Source organism: Centruroides vittatus, unplaced genomic scaffold, assembly GCF_030686945.1.
Source record: "Centruroides vittatus isolate TY-2023 unplaced genomic scaffold, ASM3068694v2 contig_1159, whole genome shotgun sequence".
NCBI lineage: Eukaryota > Metazoa > Arthropoda > Arachnida > Scorpiones > Buthidae > Centruroides > Centruroides vittatus.
Genome location: NW_027120745.1, coordinates 919826 through 934127, shown reverse-complemented (window position 1 = coordinate 934127; position 14302 = coordinate 919826). Strand labels below are relative to the sequence as shown.

The 14302-nt window shown below is 29.4% G+C and overlaps 1 protein-coding gene across 1 annotated transcript in view; it reads left to right on the top strand.

Moving 5' to 3' along the window:
• Positions 1 to 14302, top strand: part of LOC136980364 (sodium-driven chloride bicarbonate exchanger-like) — an 81658-nt gene that overhangs the window by 62226 nt on the left and 5130 nt on the right. The window contains 1 exon segment of the mRNA XM_067276463.1: positions 1605 to 1694. Coding sequence (XP_067132564.1) covers positions 1605 to 1694 — 90 coding nt within the window.

Below are 14302 nucleotides of genomic sequence, written 5' to 3'. Positions count from 1 at the left end.
ATATCAAATCATTTTATAAATTTATACAGAAATTTATAGTTTACTGGCATTACAAATAAAATAGGATGAGAAACTGAGAATTTTGTTTAATAAATATAAACATTTTTTGCTTGATATATTTCAAGTTTCTTCGTATCGTCTTTGTGTTTGAATTAACAGTATTTTTTTCTGATTAATAATCGTAGCTATTTTTAGAATTTTCCTAATTAAAGACTTCACACAGAAAAATATTTATATTATTGATAATAGATTATAAATAAGGTTTAAAATTAATATCAAAATCAATATTAGTAAAATATTGTCTGTTATTGAAATACCAACTTTTTTCAATCATCAAGTCTGTTTATATTGTGGATTAAATATGCTAGATCACAATTTAAAAGCAAAAATACTACATTAATGATGAAATAAAAATTATTTTAATTCAAAGATAAGTCTATATTTGAACTTTCTCAAATGCCGTACGATAAAAATTCGACATACACTAGACCTATTTGATCTGTAAACAGTATTTTTTGAAATAAATCTGTTGGTTTCCTTAACTTAGCAGTGTATGTGTGTTGAATTTTAACATGGTGTCAAGTTTTAGACAATTCTTTGTTATGATGTGATATTAAATGTTTTTTAAACTTATTAATTTGAAATATTTAAGTTTCTTTTACATCAATTTTTTTCTAAAATAATTGTTGCACTGGATAAATCTGATGATTAAAATTATTGAGATTTTCAAATTTAAACAAAATGTTATCCATCATAATCTTGTAAAATGTATTATTGTTATTTTATAAGATTATGATAGTTGTAGAAAATATAAATTTATGAAATTATTTTTATATAATATATTATAAAAAAGTCTTCAACTTAACATTTTTATTTATAGAGATATCACCATAAGTTAAAAAATCTTTGAAGTTCCATATCTGTAAAACAATTCAGATATTTTTCTTACTAACATCTGTAATTTTCCTGGGAATAAATGACATTAAAATTTGAACAAATTACTATATCATTTGATTTCAATGACTTTCTGATCTTGTCTAGATCTGTTTCTATACAGTGCCGGATCAAATATCTGGCAATCTGGTTATTACTGACATTAAAAATGTGAAATATTAACCACTATAATTATAGCTAATTATTAGCTGGCTGTAATATATTGTAAATGTTTCAATTTAATATAACTGTAAAGAACAACCTATTCTACTCTTATATATATTTATTTTGGAGTTTATTGTTGATATTTCTATAAATAAAAATATTAAGTCATGAACATATATAATCTATTATACTTATGCATGATCTGCAGCTGTAGAGTATATACTGTATTTATTGAAATATAGTGTGCATGCTAAAATGAAAATCCTATTAAATATGCTGTATTTAGTGGGATTTTTTAAATTCAGGTAAATACATATTTTTTTTAATAATTTATAATTTTTCACTTCATAATTCTCTTTATTTTGACATTATATACAAATTGACAAATCTAGACTGATGGTTTTCCAGTTTTGTTTATCATCAAGACTGGTGCCAGAGGCTCCCTATGGTGGTCTTTGTACTCCACCAGAATATTTTGAATTTCAAAGCCTGTACTTATTTTTCAGGGTGCTTTTACAGAGCCTCTGGCGAACGCATTAGAGTTTTCCTGTACTTATGGGTCTCCAAATGAGACATCTTACTGGAATCAGTATCAGGTAATAGAAATGCAAAATAACATCATTTATACTTCTTTTTCTTTCTGCTATGTATCTGGAAGGATTAAATTACTTCTCAGATTTCATTATTTAGCATTTACGCTAAATAAACACAGTGATAACTTATTAAATTGAATAAAGGTAATTTAAATTTAATTTTGCCACAAAAAGTATTTTTCAAAAATTTGATTATGTATTATTTAATAGAGAACAATAATATAACTTGATAATATTATATTTATATTTTAAACATTCATTAGACCAAAAATAGATATTAATTTTTCAGTCTGAAAGAATTGATAAATTATAATTATAATGAATTATTTCTTTCTCGTGAATAAACAAAAGTCTAACCTTGTTTCTATATTAGTTTCATATTAAAAAAGAAATAAAATAGTTTGTTAAAATTTGAATGTTTTTAATTGTCAAATATGAATTGAATTAAGATTGATTTTTACCAAACTCATAATTTATGTATAGAATTTTTCAGTTTGGAAATTATTGCAAATTTTTATTTTATAGTACAGTACATACAAAATATATCTATTTACACAGGGTGTAACATAACTCCATGCCAATATTTTAGGGATAGATTCTAGGTCAAAAATAAGCTTAAAATACTCTGTAAACATTTTTGAAATGATATTGGAAACCAATTTTAAATTTCTGCCAAAATGATATTGTTGTTTTGAATACATGGAAGTTTGAACTGCTCAGAATTTCCTCTGTTGACATGGAGGACATTTTGAGTTTTTGTAAAGTATTCTGTTTAATTTTGTAAAATACAAAATGTTATTCAAAGCAAATTTACATTTAAAAACTTGCTTTTCAACTATTTTTTAGCGTGAAGTGGATGGATAGTGCAAAATCTTAAAGTGGATAAGGCTTTTTTTCACATTTATTATAGTCAGGTCTACTTGGGCAAAATTTACTTGTAGTTACTTCAATCCATTGATAAAATCATTAAAAAAATATAAAATTAAAGAGTTGATAATGCTAATGTTAGTACTCTGGTGAGAAATTTGAAAAGAACTTTCTTTTTTTGGCAGATCTCAAAAACAAAGCAGATTTTGGAAAAAGTTTATAGAGGATTTTAAGCTTATTTTTTGACTATAGAATCTATCCCTAAAATATTGGCTTGGAGTTTCATTACACTCTGTACATATAGTATTTCATAGAATGAAATATACTGTACATTTAAAAATATTATTAAATACTGTGACTAATTTTAATTTTGTTATTTAATTATAATAAATGTATGAAATAATTTTATGGAAGATTGATTAAAAATAGTATAAAGGAATATAAATTTAAAATTTTATTTTAAAAAGTGTTTTTATATAATATAGAATAAAATAAAATAAACAATTTTTTTTTAATGAAAATTATTATTCATTTAATAAAGTTTTTTCTCTTACTCAAAAACCATCAAATGTGTAAAATGTTGGCTTATAATTATTTTTCTCCAGTTCACGAATTAACTGATACATATGAAATTCAAAAATTGAATTTTGTGTGTCAGTTAATTTAGATTTAGGATAGGATAGTCAACAAAAATCATTTTAGAAATTGCTGGAAAGTCTGTAAACTAGATGACCATATTATTAAAGAATAAAAATGAATAAAAAAACAACTATTATATGAATGGGAATAGCTTGCTTTATTCTGATTAAATGATATTTTATATGGGTGAACTATTTTGAAATAAATGCTAGGCAGTTTTATAAAAGAAATTTTTATTTTAAGTCGCTAGATACTTCAATATCGGAATGTCATTAGAACATCTAATAATTAAAATTATGCCACTAAGGGATAATATTCTGAATTACTGGTTAAATATGCTTCTTTTGTTGAAAATTTGAATTAAAATGAAGTATTCACTTTTAAAATTAGATCTCAGAAAGTTAGTTAAATTTCACAAAGAATGAAACAACTCTAATAGACAGTTTGCCATCACAGTTCACTGTCAAAACAAAAACTCTGCATTCTTTTGATAAAATCAAATGATCTACCTTATTCTATTTGAATGTAGAAATGATGATTTTTCTATTGGGGCATTAATTCTTTACTTCCAGATTGTAACGATAAATATATTTTTGACCATCACTGAATAGACCAAACAATCACAGTAATTAATCAGGCTATTATTAATAGTTAGATATTAAGTAATTTGATAGACGTTAGGTGCCATCTCTTATCTAAATTAATAATTAAAATAATTTAATTAAATAATTTGGTTTAGTATCAATGCATCAGGCTTCAGAATGTTTATTATATTTACACATCACTAAGTATTTAGAACAAATGTTGTATCAGATTGTACGTTCAAATTTTTAGTTAAAATACATCAGAAACCAAATGTTAGATCATTCACTACAGCAAAAACTGGTCAAACTTTTAATACAAATAACACCAAAACACCCAAAAACCATGAAATAAACATTGAAAATGATTTCATTTAAATATTCATTTGCTGGTTTTTTGGGTGTTTTGATATTATTTGTACCAAATGATAAATCTAAAAACTATGAAGGTTTTTGAATTGAGGATTGTCTAATATATGCTTTTCCTCTTTCTGTCTAATGTATTCGTAGTCAATTAGAATATTGGGAAATTTCATTTGAGATCTGTTTGAAACAGGAAAATCAACTGAAGTATTGAAGTATATTGAAAAATGAAGTATATTCATTGCTTCATTTTTGAAAGATTGTTTATGTATTGCATTTGTTTTGAACAGTTTTATCTAAACTAAAACAAAATTAGGGGAATGCTTACTCTGTTTCTTCATGTTAACTATTTTAAAACTATTTGAAATTTTCTAAATACTTTATCAAAAAATGATTACAATGAAATGATTTTTAAAAAGAAAATTTTAATTCAATAACTGTTTGAAAAAATAAAAATAAGCTAAACATTCAATTTAGTGAAAACTCAAAATAAAATATCTGACACTATCAAATGATATCCGATAGTAGCGTGTAATATTAGCATTAATTACAATTAGTAAGGAAAATGAGTTTACAAATCTTAATAATTAATTAATCAATCATATTATTAAAAAATAATTTTATATTTTTAAAAGCTATTAACTTAAAAATGGAAATCAGCATTCATTCAGTATAATATTGAAAATATTTGGGTATCTGTTCTCATTTGATAAATTTCGTATTTTTAAGATTTGGTACTTAAAATTTTAAAGAAATGGTTTTATAAAAAATAATTTAAATATTATCATTTATTTCATATATTGTTTATTTATCATGAAATTTTGCTTAATTAATCATACGTATGTTTTAAATATGTTAGAATTAGAACAATTCTAATGTATTTATTATCAATGTTTATACTATACTCTTAGCATATAATTAATTAATTTTATTACAGCAATAGTCTAATTTATATTTTAAGTTGATCATACATTTCTAATAATATTTTTAAACATTCTTGTTTGTTTTGCTACATTTAGCTATAACAGTTTAATTACAGAATAATATGATGATGATTTATATATTATTATTGTTGTACAGTGCATGTGGGACCTATAGGCCAAACATGCTCTGCCCTAAAAGGTCCATTGAGCACCCAAGAAAGATTGCTTCAGAAGTCTGACCTCTTTATAAAATAGACATCAGACTTCTGAAGGAAAGCTGAGAGACTTCACCAGTGCTCGGCGAAATAGAACCCAGATGAACGAGACTATCTGTTCATCAGAAATGAGATGTCGAGGAGGAAAGTTTTAGTTGGCACAGATGTATACGAAAGTGACCAAAGCCAGTTGTAACACCAACCAAAAAGTGAATATGATTCCTGTTAAAAAACAGAAAATCTTTAGTTTTCCCAGAGAGCAGGCTAGGTAAAAAAACCTTGTTCTAATTTAAACTAGGAATTAACCTCCACTGCTTATAATGATTGGGAGTTGTCCAATCTTTAACAGCTGTAAAGAAAGTATTATAAGAAACACCAAAAGCTGGTTTTGGCCCTACAAAGGTATATGAAGCATCCTGTTTGGCCAGTAAATTAGTACTTATATTGCCAGCAATATCTTATCCTGATACTAACAAAAGAAAGATCCTGTTATGGATAGCCAACTCTGAAGTCACCCAACAAGAGTCAAGTGCCTTTAAGACAGTCTGACTGTCAGAAACAATGTAGTTAGTCATATTAAGAGGATTTCTTGTGAAAACACACCAAATAACTTGCTAGCTAGCAACTCTGTTTGAAATACAATGAGAAATCTACCCAGTGAAACAAAAAAGCCCCTATTTGACTACCTGGCACGAATGACACTTGTGCCTCTATCAGTTTTGATCTCTCTGTAAACCAGACTGTCTTGTGAACAGAGGTCACTATATACATATGCCAGTCAAGTGGAAAAAGTGATTAGATAGTATGTGTCAAGCATAAATCTAAGAAACATTCTGTCAGAATGCATCAAAAAGATGCCTTCTTTCATAATGTCCCCCAGTAGAGCAATGTGTCTGATAGTACTTGGTCTAGAAATAAGTTGACCAGTACATTTGAGCATATAAAGATTTCTCACCTTAGCTTGAATGAACTGGTGCAGAGGAGAAAGATGCAATAGAACCTTGCAAACTATTTGGGATCATAGACATACTCTCCTAGTAAAAACAAGACATGCAGTACGCTACAAACTTTGCAGCTTAGACACAATCCTTGCAATGTACTCTAGGCCACGAAACTAAGGCAGCATAAGCTATTGTGGGTTGAGCACCATGGTCAAAATCCAAAATATCGTATGGATGTATAGTTACAGACCCCAAGTTTTGCCAAGAGTATATCTACATACCTGGCCTTGTCTAATACCATTTTAAGGTGTAAAATCCATAACAGACTAGAGTCATGTAAACTCCAAAGTTTTTACTTGACTGTAACCTCTGTCACTACACACTGTAGAAGCTACCCAGCAATGTTGGAAATTGATTTAGATAAATTTTAACAATGATTTACCCCTAATGGGATCACCATATGTTATGGAGTCAGTGGCAGTGGATCTGTTGTTAGATCTTGAAACTACTGACCATGAGCCAGCAGCAGCAGGCTTGCTACTAATCTCTGAAGCTGTCAATCTTGAACTAGCCTTAGCAGGTATATTACTAGATCCAGAAACAGCCAGTTGTGCTGTTGGAGATTCTCCAACAGACATACCCTCACACACATCTTTTTAGAATCAAAAATCACGCATGGGTTGTAACTTATGGGAAATACACGGTTGACGTCTGCAGAGCCCCTAATGCAGATACAAGATTGAATACAATGGAGTGTTGCCTGGTGACCCAATTTGGACCCCATTATATAGCTTGGTATTGGTGGGTGTCACTCTTATTTGGACCTGGCCATGGTACTCAGATGAGAGCAACCCCACTAAGATACTAACAAACAAAGTAGACACACAACAGGGAGCTCTATATTATTAAAAATATAATAGATTATGTAGATAATCATCAACTTATCCTAAATCTATCATCTAATTTCAATCAATATTTAAAAATTTTTATAGTTTATCTCTGATTATACAGGTATTGTTTTCAAATTGTATATTTGAAAATATATTTAAAGTCAGAATTAAATAACATCAGGTTTTCCTTCAATTTTTGAAACTTAACAAAAATATAAAATTATTTACATATATTCTACTGTAATTTCATTGTGAAAGTTATATTTTAGAAATAATTACTTACATAAATTATTTGTATTAAATAATAATAATTTTAGATTTTTGCTCAATTTTTTTAAACGTATATTTAAATATACAAAGAAATTATTTCTAAATTTTAAAATATACAATAAGGAATGCTTACTGGAACTAAGTATCAGAATTAAATATATTCCCACCTTTAACATGTCCAGCATAACGTTAATTTCCATAAAAACGTTTTCGATCCCTTTCAGAGATCTTCATCAGTTAAAGATTACCAAGAAACGAACAAAAAATTCGAATTTGAAAAGAACGAATATTTCAAAAATTGGTGTGCATCTAATGGTGAAAAACATAAATGCGTTCCTAATGACGTCACCACTAACGTGAAATTTAAACATCCAAAATAATTCTAGTCCCCGTATATAAATTACCCAATGGTAAAAACAATATTAGACAGGAATGAAGTGAAGCGGCTTCTGCGGAGACTTAAAATTACGTCATATCCGTTTTATGGAAAGACTTCCAGGCGATTGATAAACTGTCAGAGTCTCTATGATTGATGCAGTGTTTGCTGAGATGCGCCTTGTGTATCTCCATTTTTTCTATGTGTTTCACCGCTTGTGCTGATCTGGTAGGTTTAATAATCTCCGCCTTGTCCCAATAAACCGTGACGTCCTGCTCCTTGGCGAATGCAGCAAGTACCGTACTATCAATGTTTTTATTGGCCGCGTATTTATGTTCCTCGATCCTTTTTTTCAAATTCCTCGTGGTAGCGCCTACGTAAACTAGGTCGGAGTTGAATCTATTATCTCTCAACGGTATCGAGTAAACTCCTGTGAGGGTATCGTATCTATATCTTTCCTTATCATTTCTCAAAAGCCTGTAGACCGTGGGATTAAGTCTATAAACTATGTGGATATTCCTTTTCTGGCCACTTTCTTAGTAACTTGGTTTAAAAGCGGTATGTAACTAAGGACAATCCTTTCTTTCTGCTCGTTCTCCTTTATACGTCAGTTGTGTGGCTGGAAGGTCTTAAGAACAAGAAAGTGAGCGACAGGTTAATTTCCTTGACTTGGAGATTATATGTAGAGAGGGTCACATAGTAACGAAAGTATACCACAAGCCGGCTTAACAACCTTACATCATTCCCAGGAATTCATCAGACCCGCAACACCTAAAATTAATGGCTTTTAAATCATGGATAAAGAGAGCTCACACGCACTGTACCAGCATATATGATACGTACAGAGAGTTAGATTACATACACGAAATAGCGCTCCAACATGGTTACAGAAGACAAACGGTGGATACCCTTATTAAGACCTTCCAGCCACACAACCGACATATAAAGGAGAACGAGCAGAAAGAAAGGATTGTCCTTAGTTACATACTGTTTTTTAAACCAAGTTACTAAGAAAGTGGCCAGAAAAAGGAATATCTACATAGTTTATAGACTTAATCCCACGGTCTACAGGCTTTTGAGAAATGATAAGGAAAGATATAGATACGATACCCTCACAGGAGTTTACTCGATACCGTTGAGAGATAATAGATTCAACTCCGACCTAGTTTACGTAGGCGCTACCACGAGGAATTTGAAAAAAAGGATCGAGGAACATAAATACGCGGCCAATAAAAACATTGATAGTACGGTACTTGCTGCATTCGCCAAGGAGCAGGACGTCACGGTTTATTGGGACAAGGCGGAGATTATTAAACCTACCAGATCAGCACAAGCGGTGAAACACATAGAAAAAATGGAGATACACAAGGCGCATCTCAGCAAACACTGCATCAATCATAGAGACTCTGACAGTTTATCAATCGCCTGGAAGTCTTTCCATAAAACGGATATGACGTAATTTTACGTCTCCGCAGAAGCCGCTTCACTTCATTCCTGTCTAATATTGTTTTTACCATTGGGTAATTTATATACGGGGACTAGAATTATTTTGGATGTTTAAATTTCACGTTAGTGGTGACGTCATTAGGAACGCATTTATGTTTTTCACCGTTAGATGCACGACCAATTTTTGAAATATTCGTTCTTTTCAAATTCGAATTTTTTGTTCGTTTCTTGGTAATCTTTAACTGATGAAGATCTCTGAAAGGGATCGAAAACGTTTTTATGGAAATTAACGTTATGCTGGACATGTTAAAGGTGGGAATATATTTAATTTAAAATATACATTAATATTTAATTTATTTATTAATTATAACTGTTAAAATATAGTTTACGCTGTTTTGGTGTTGTTGTTGTTGTTGTTAAAATAATTAATTTTAGAAAAATTATAGGATTTCTATTGATAATTCTACAATCATATATAAATGAAATTATATTAGAAAGGATATGTTATAACAGAAAGAAAACATTTAATTTTTTAGTTAAACTTTTATTATAATTATTGTAATATATAAATAAAAGATTTGATAAGATTTCTTTTAGTTTTTAATCACAAAATACATCATACATCAAAATAAATTTTGAGAATCTTGTTCATCTGGGAGTCATTATACATATCTTTATTAAAACTCTGCAACTCTCCCACTCTTGAAATCCTGATATATGGATAACATGTTATAAAAACTTAAGGTTTTAAGTTTTAATCTAGATTTATTTTCATTTTAACTGCATTTAAACTTAATTTTACTTAGCCTTATTTTAGCTATCCATTTTCATATTTTATTTATTTCTTATTCACATTTGATATTTCAATAACACTTTCTGTATTTGTTTTAAATTTAAAATGAAAATCTCTATTGCACACGTGCAGAAACTAGCACATTTAGGTTAAAAATGTTCTCATGTTCACATAATGTAAGGAGATTTTATAATTAGTATTTTAATTTTATGTATTATTTTTTTCACCCGAGGAAGATATTTTGAAATGTTGAAAGTACTTGTATTTAATTCATCAAGCAAATAAATTTAATGCCAAAAGACAGTACAATTTCTTATATATGGGATTTACTCCTCACAACAATCCTAAAATCAGTACGGCATTGATACAATGCCCTGGAGCTAGTACATTTCTTTTGCTGCTACTCTCTTCCGTTGTCTTTGACAGAGCCACCTACATTTGAAAGACGAGTGCCCATGGGTATCCCAATGGCTGGTCAGTCTAATATGTGAGCTAGTAATGAGGAAACTTGAATTCAACTTTATACCTAAATATATCAACAACATATTATATTATGTAAGATATATGGATGATATCTTTATCATCTGGAAAGATAAACTAAATGCTAATGCGTTTCTTGATATCATAAACAATGATTCTTATTGTCTTATCTTCAATTGAACAAGAAAGCATGTCATCAGCTTACTTCCTGGATATAAAAGTCATGGTGAGTGATGGAGTTTTAAAAACTGAGATGTACTACATCAAACCAACTTCTTCACCTCTCTATATTCCATTTGTATAGGCAGATCTTATAAGCTTTCATCTTTTTGAGCCCTAATCAGAAAGGTTTTCATGCACTCTTTTGCAGTTTTAGAATGACATCATGGCTACTGTGGTATATATTCTGTTATGCACTTTATTCTATCCAACTCCTTGTGTAAAGACTTTGATAGAATAAAGTCCATAGTGGCCAATCATGGCTTCTCCAACTGAATGGTTATGAAGATTATTTCGCCCTACAAACTTACATACTCTAACATATTATCACTGCAATAACCTTAACAATAAACTTGCAAAAGTATGCAGGAAGTAGCAAAAATAGAAAATTTTAACATCACATTCAAGTGCAAGCTTCCTATGTATTGTTAAAAGCTGGTCTACTTGCAATGTTTTGCCTATTCAGTCAAAATGTATCAGCTAAAACTTTATGTGTAGATTGTAAAATGAAAAATCTTACTTGAACTGAACAAAGATCCAGTAGAAGACATACAATACACCTTATCGCTGAGAACAAACAATTTATTACATAAAACTAACGTTTTCGGCCCAATTTATGGGCCATCTTCAGGTAACAGCTGTTCGATTCCGATACAAAATCGAACACATTCAAAATAAAACCAAAATAGAACATACGTTTAAATTAAACCAATAGAACAAGCATAGTACAAAATAATAAATAACAAAAATTAAAATAACACGAAAAATGTAAATGAAATTAAATAATAAATAACAAAAATTAAAATAACACGAAAAATGTAAATGAAATTAAAATACATATAAAATAAAGGAGGATAAAGGAGCATCGGTACGATGTCACAAAAAACAGGTGCACAACAGCGTTATCCAAAATGGCGCAAGCAGATGGTTCAGTGGTAGAATGGGAAAATGCCAAAATTCTTGTAAAAGTACACTCGCCAACGCTGTCGTCCATAACTGAGAAATGTGAAATCTACAGAGCGAGTTTGGCTGGCAGATGTTTAAATTATAAGGATGCGACGGTGTTACCGTCATCCTGGAAATACATAGTAAGACGTAACACTCGTGATAATGAGTCTGCCGTCACTCAATAGGCTTCTGGGTTAATGCAAAACGAATGGTCCAGTCACAGTATTTTATATGTATTTTAATTTCATTTACATTTTTCGTGTTATTTTAATTTTTGTTATTTATTATTTAATTTCATTTACATTTTTTGTGTTATTTTAATTTTTGTTATTTATTATTTTGTACTATGCTTGTTCTATTGGTTTAATTTAAACGTATGTTCTATTTTGGTTTTATTTTGAATGTGTTCGATTTTGTATGCAGGAAGTAGCAAAAATAGAAAATTTTAACATCACATTCAAGTGCAAGCTTCCTATGTATTGTTAAAAGCTGGTCTACTTGCAATGTTTTGCCTATTCAGTCAAAATGTATCAGCTAAAACTTTATGTGTAGATTGTAAAATGAAAAATTTACTTGAACTGAACAAAGATCCTTTCAGAAGAAGGATGAGAAGAGCATTCTTTTCTACATCATACATGTAGATGCTTATTACATTTTGTTGCAGTTCTTGACCCAGAATTTCCACTAGTATGGTACAATTTACAAAGTGCTGTTGTCAAAATTATCAGATTTTACCTAAAATGAGCAATTATTTATTATGACATCATCACAATACTGGGCTGCAACTTTTTAGATCTCAATGCCCAAACAATGCTCTTGATTTTAGTATTGTCTTGCTGCCATACACGATACTTTTTCAGTTAACAAGAGAGTTATGCCAGTCATCTATCTAACTCTGTTCAGGAAAGAATTTCTTAATTGAAATAATGTGTCTTCCAATCCAAACCAGAAGTTTGTATGTAGTTAATTGGTTCTCTGGCTCCTAAGCTTTCCATTTCTGGTCTAAACTTTCATCTATCTAGTTCTATTCTTAAGGTTAAGGAAAAACAGACAGACAGCTTCCAATGGAAATTAATAGGTCTGCAATTTTAAAGTTATAGCTCAGTTATGTCAAAATTTTTTCTTGGGAGTTGGAGTAAAAAATATTGTTATACATTGTAACAATATTTTCATACATTTTTTCTGTAAAAAGAAAAAGATTTACACAAAGTACAGATGTAATTTAATAACGTAATAAAAATATTCTCTACTTTTATTGTGAAATTATCTGTCTGTTTTAAGTAACCCTTTCTCCGTCATCATTTGCATAAAACATGGAATGTTTTAATTTTTTATCCTCACAAAGCACACTGCAAAGATAACTAAAAGTATCTTCATACTATTGAATCTTGGGAGGGTCAGGGAGAACTGAGGGTCAGCATTCATAAAAAGTATAGCCATATGTAGACCTGAGAGTTTGTAATGTCTTGACTGACAAATGTTTGATTAAAGAGTTGATGTAGACCAGCCTTAAGGAAGATGTGGACATCTTCCAAACATTAGGAGTCTATATAATTCCTTTGTAGGACAGGCATTTTGGAATGTAGAATATACAGCATCTACATACGATATACTTCTTGCCTTCTAGTTGTAAGAGTCAAGGAACATCAATAAGATTCTAACAAAGGGTGCTACTTGACTTTTTTTATTATTTGCCACGCAACCATGTCAGAGAAAAATACAAACTGATGAACCTTATAAATGAAATCCCAGTATAATTTAATGCAGATAAAATTTTTCGATCTACTTAGTCTTCTTCAGGCTAACGTGTTTCAAAATGGAATGTGAGGAAAGGAACATCTTAAAATTATTTGAATAGCCCAAATACATAAATAATGCACAAGTGTATGTACATAATGTGATACAAAATAACAAATTCTGTAACATGCAACCACATAGACATTCGGAAGCATGCCGCTTTAGTTAGGAGAGTGCCCAGCTCTAGCCAAATTTCTGGAAATGCTGGAGATATGTAAACACAGCGTTAAAAGTCTGCATAAACTATAGAACACCTATGAACATGGCATCTTCTATACTTCTAGGTTATCTTACTGTCATTATTCCACAGTATATCACACTGTAATATATTTGTATAACTTTGATGTTTCACTATTTTTTAAGTTATTATTAGTACAGTTTTAAATGTTATTTTCATGGTTATTCATTTATTTTAATTAATTAAATTAATGATGTCATTTTGTAATAAGACATTTCAAATGGAATGTGTATGTTCAAATTATTTTGAACTATCATTCTGGAACCCCTTTATGTGTAGTTAAAACCTGAAGATGGCTTGTTAAATTAGCCAAGAACATTTGGTTTTTCAAAATTAAATGCTGAATTTCAAAGGTTATTTATTTATTTATTTTATTTTTTCTGATCAGATTGTCCAATTGGATATTCCTTTTTGCTTTACATATTCCCTTTTTATTATTGAAATTTTATTAGTTATTAAATTTCTATTGATTTAATTGCTTGTGCATTTTTTATTGTTTTTAATACAGTCATAAGTTTTTGTAAATTTAGTTGCAAAGAACATACAAATTCTTTCTTTTCTTATACATTAAATATTAATATCTTGACTAATGTCTTTCAGATGTACTAATAAATATGAATTTTCC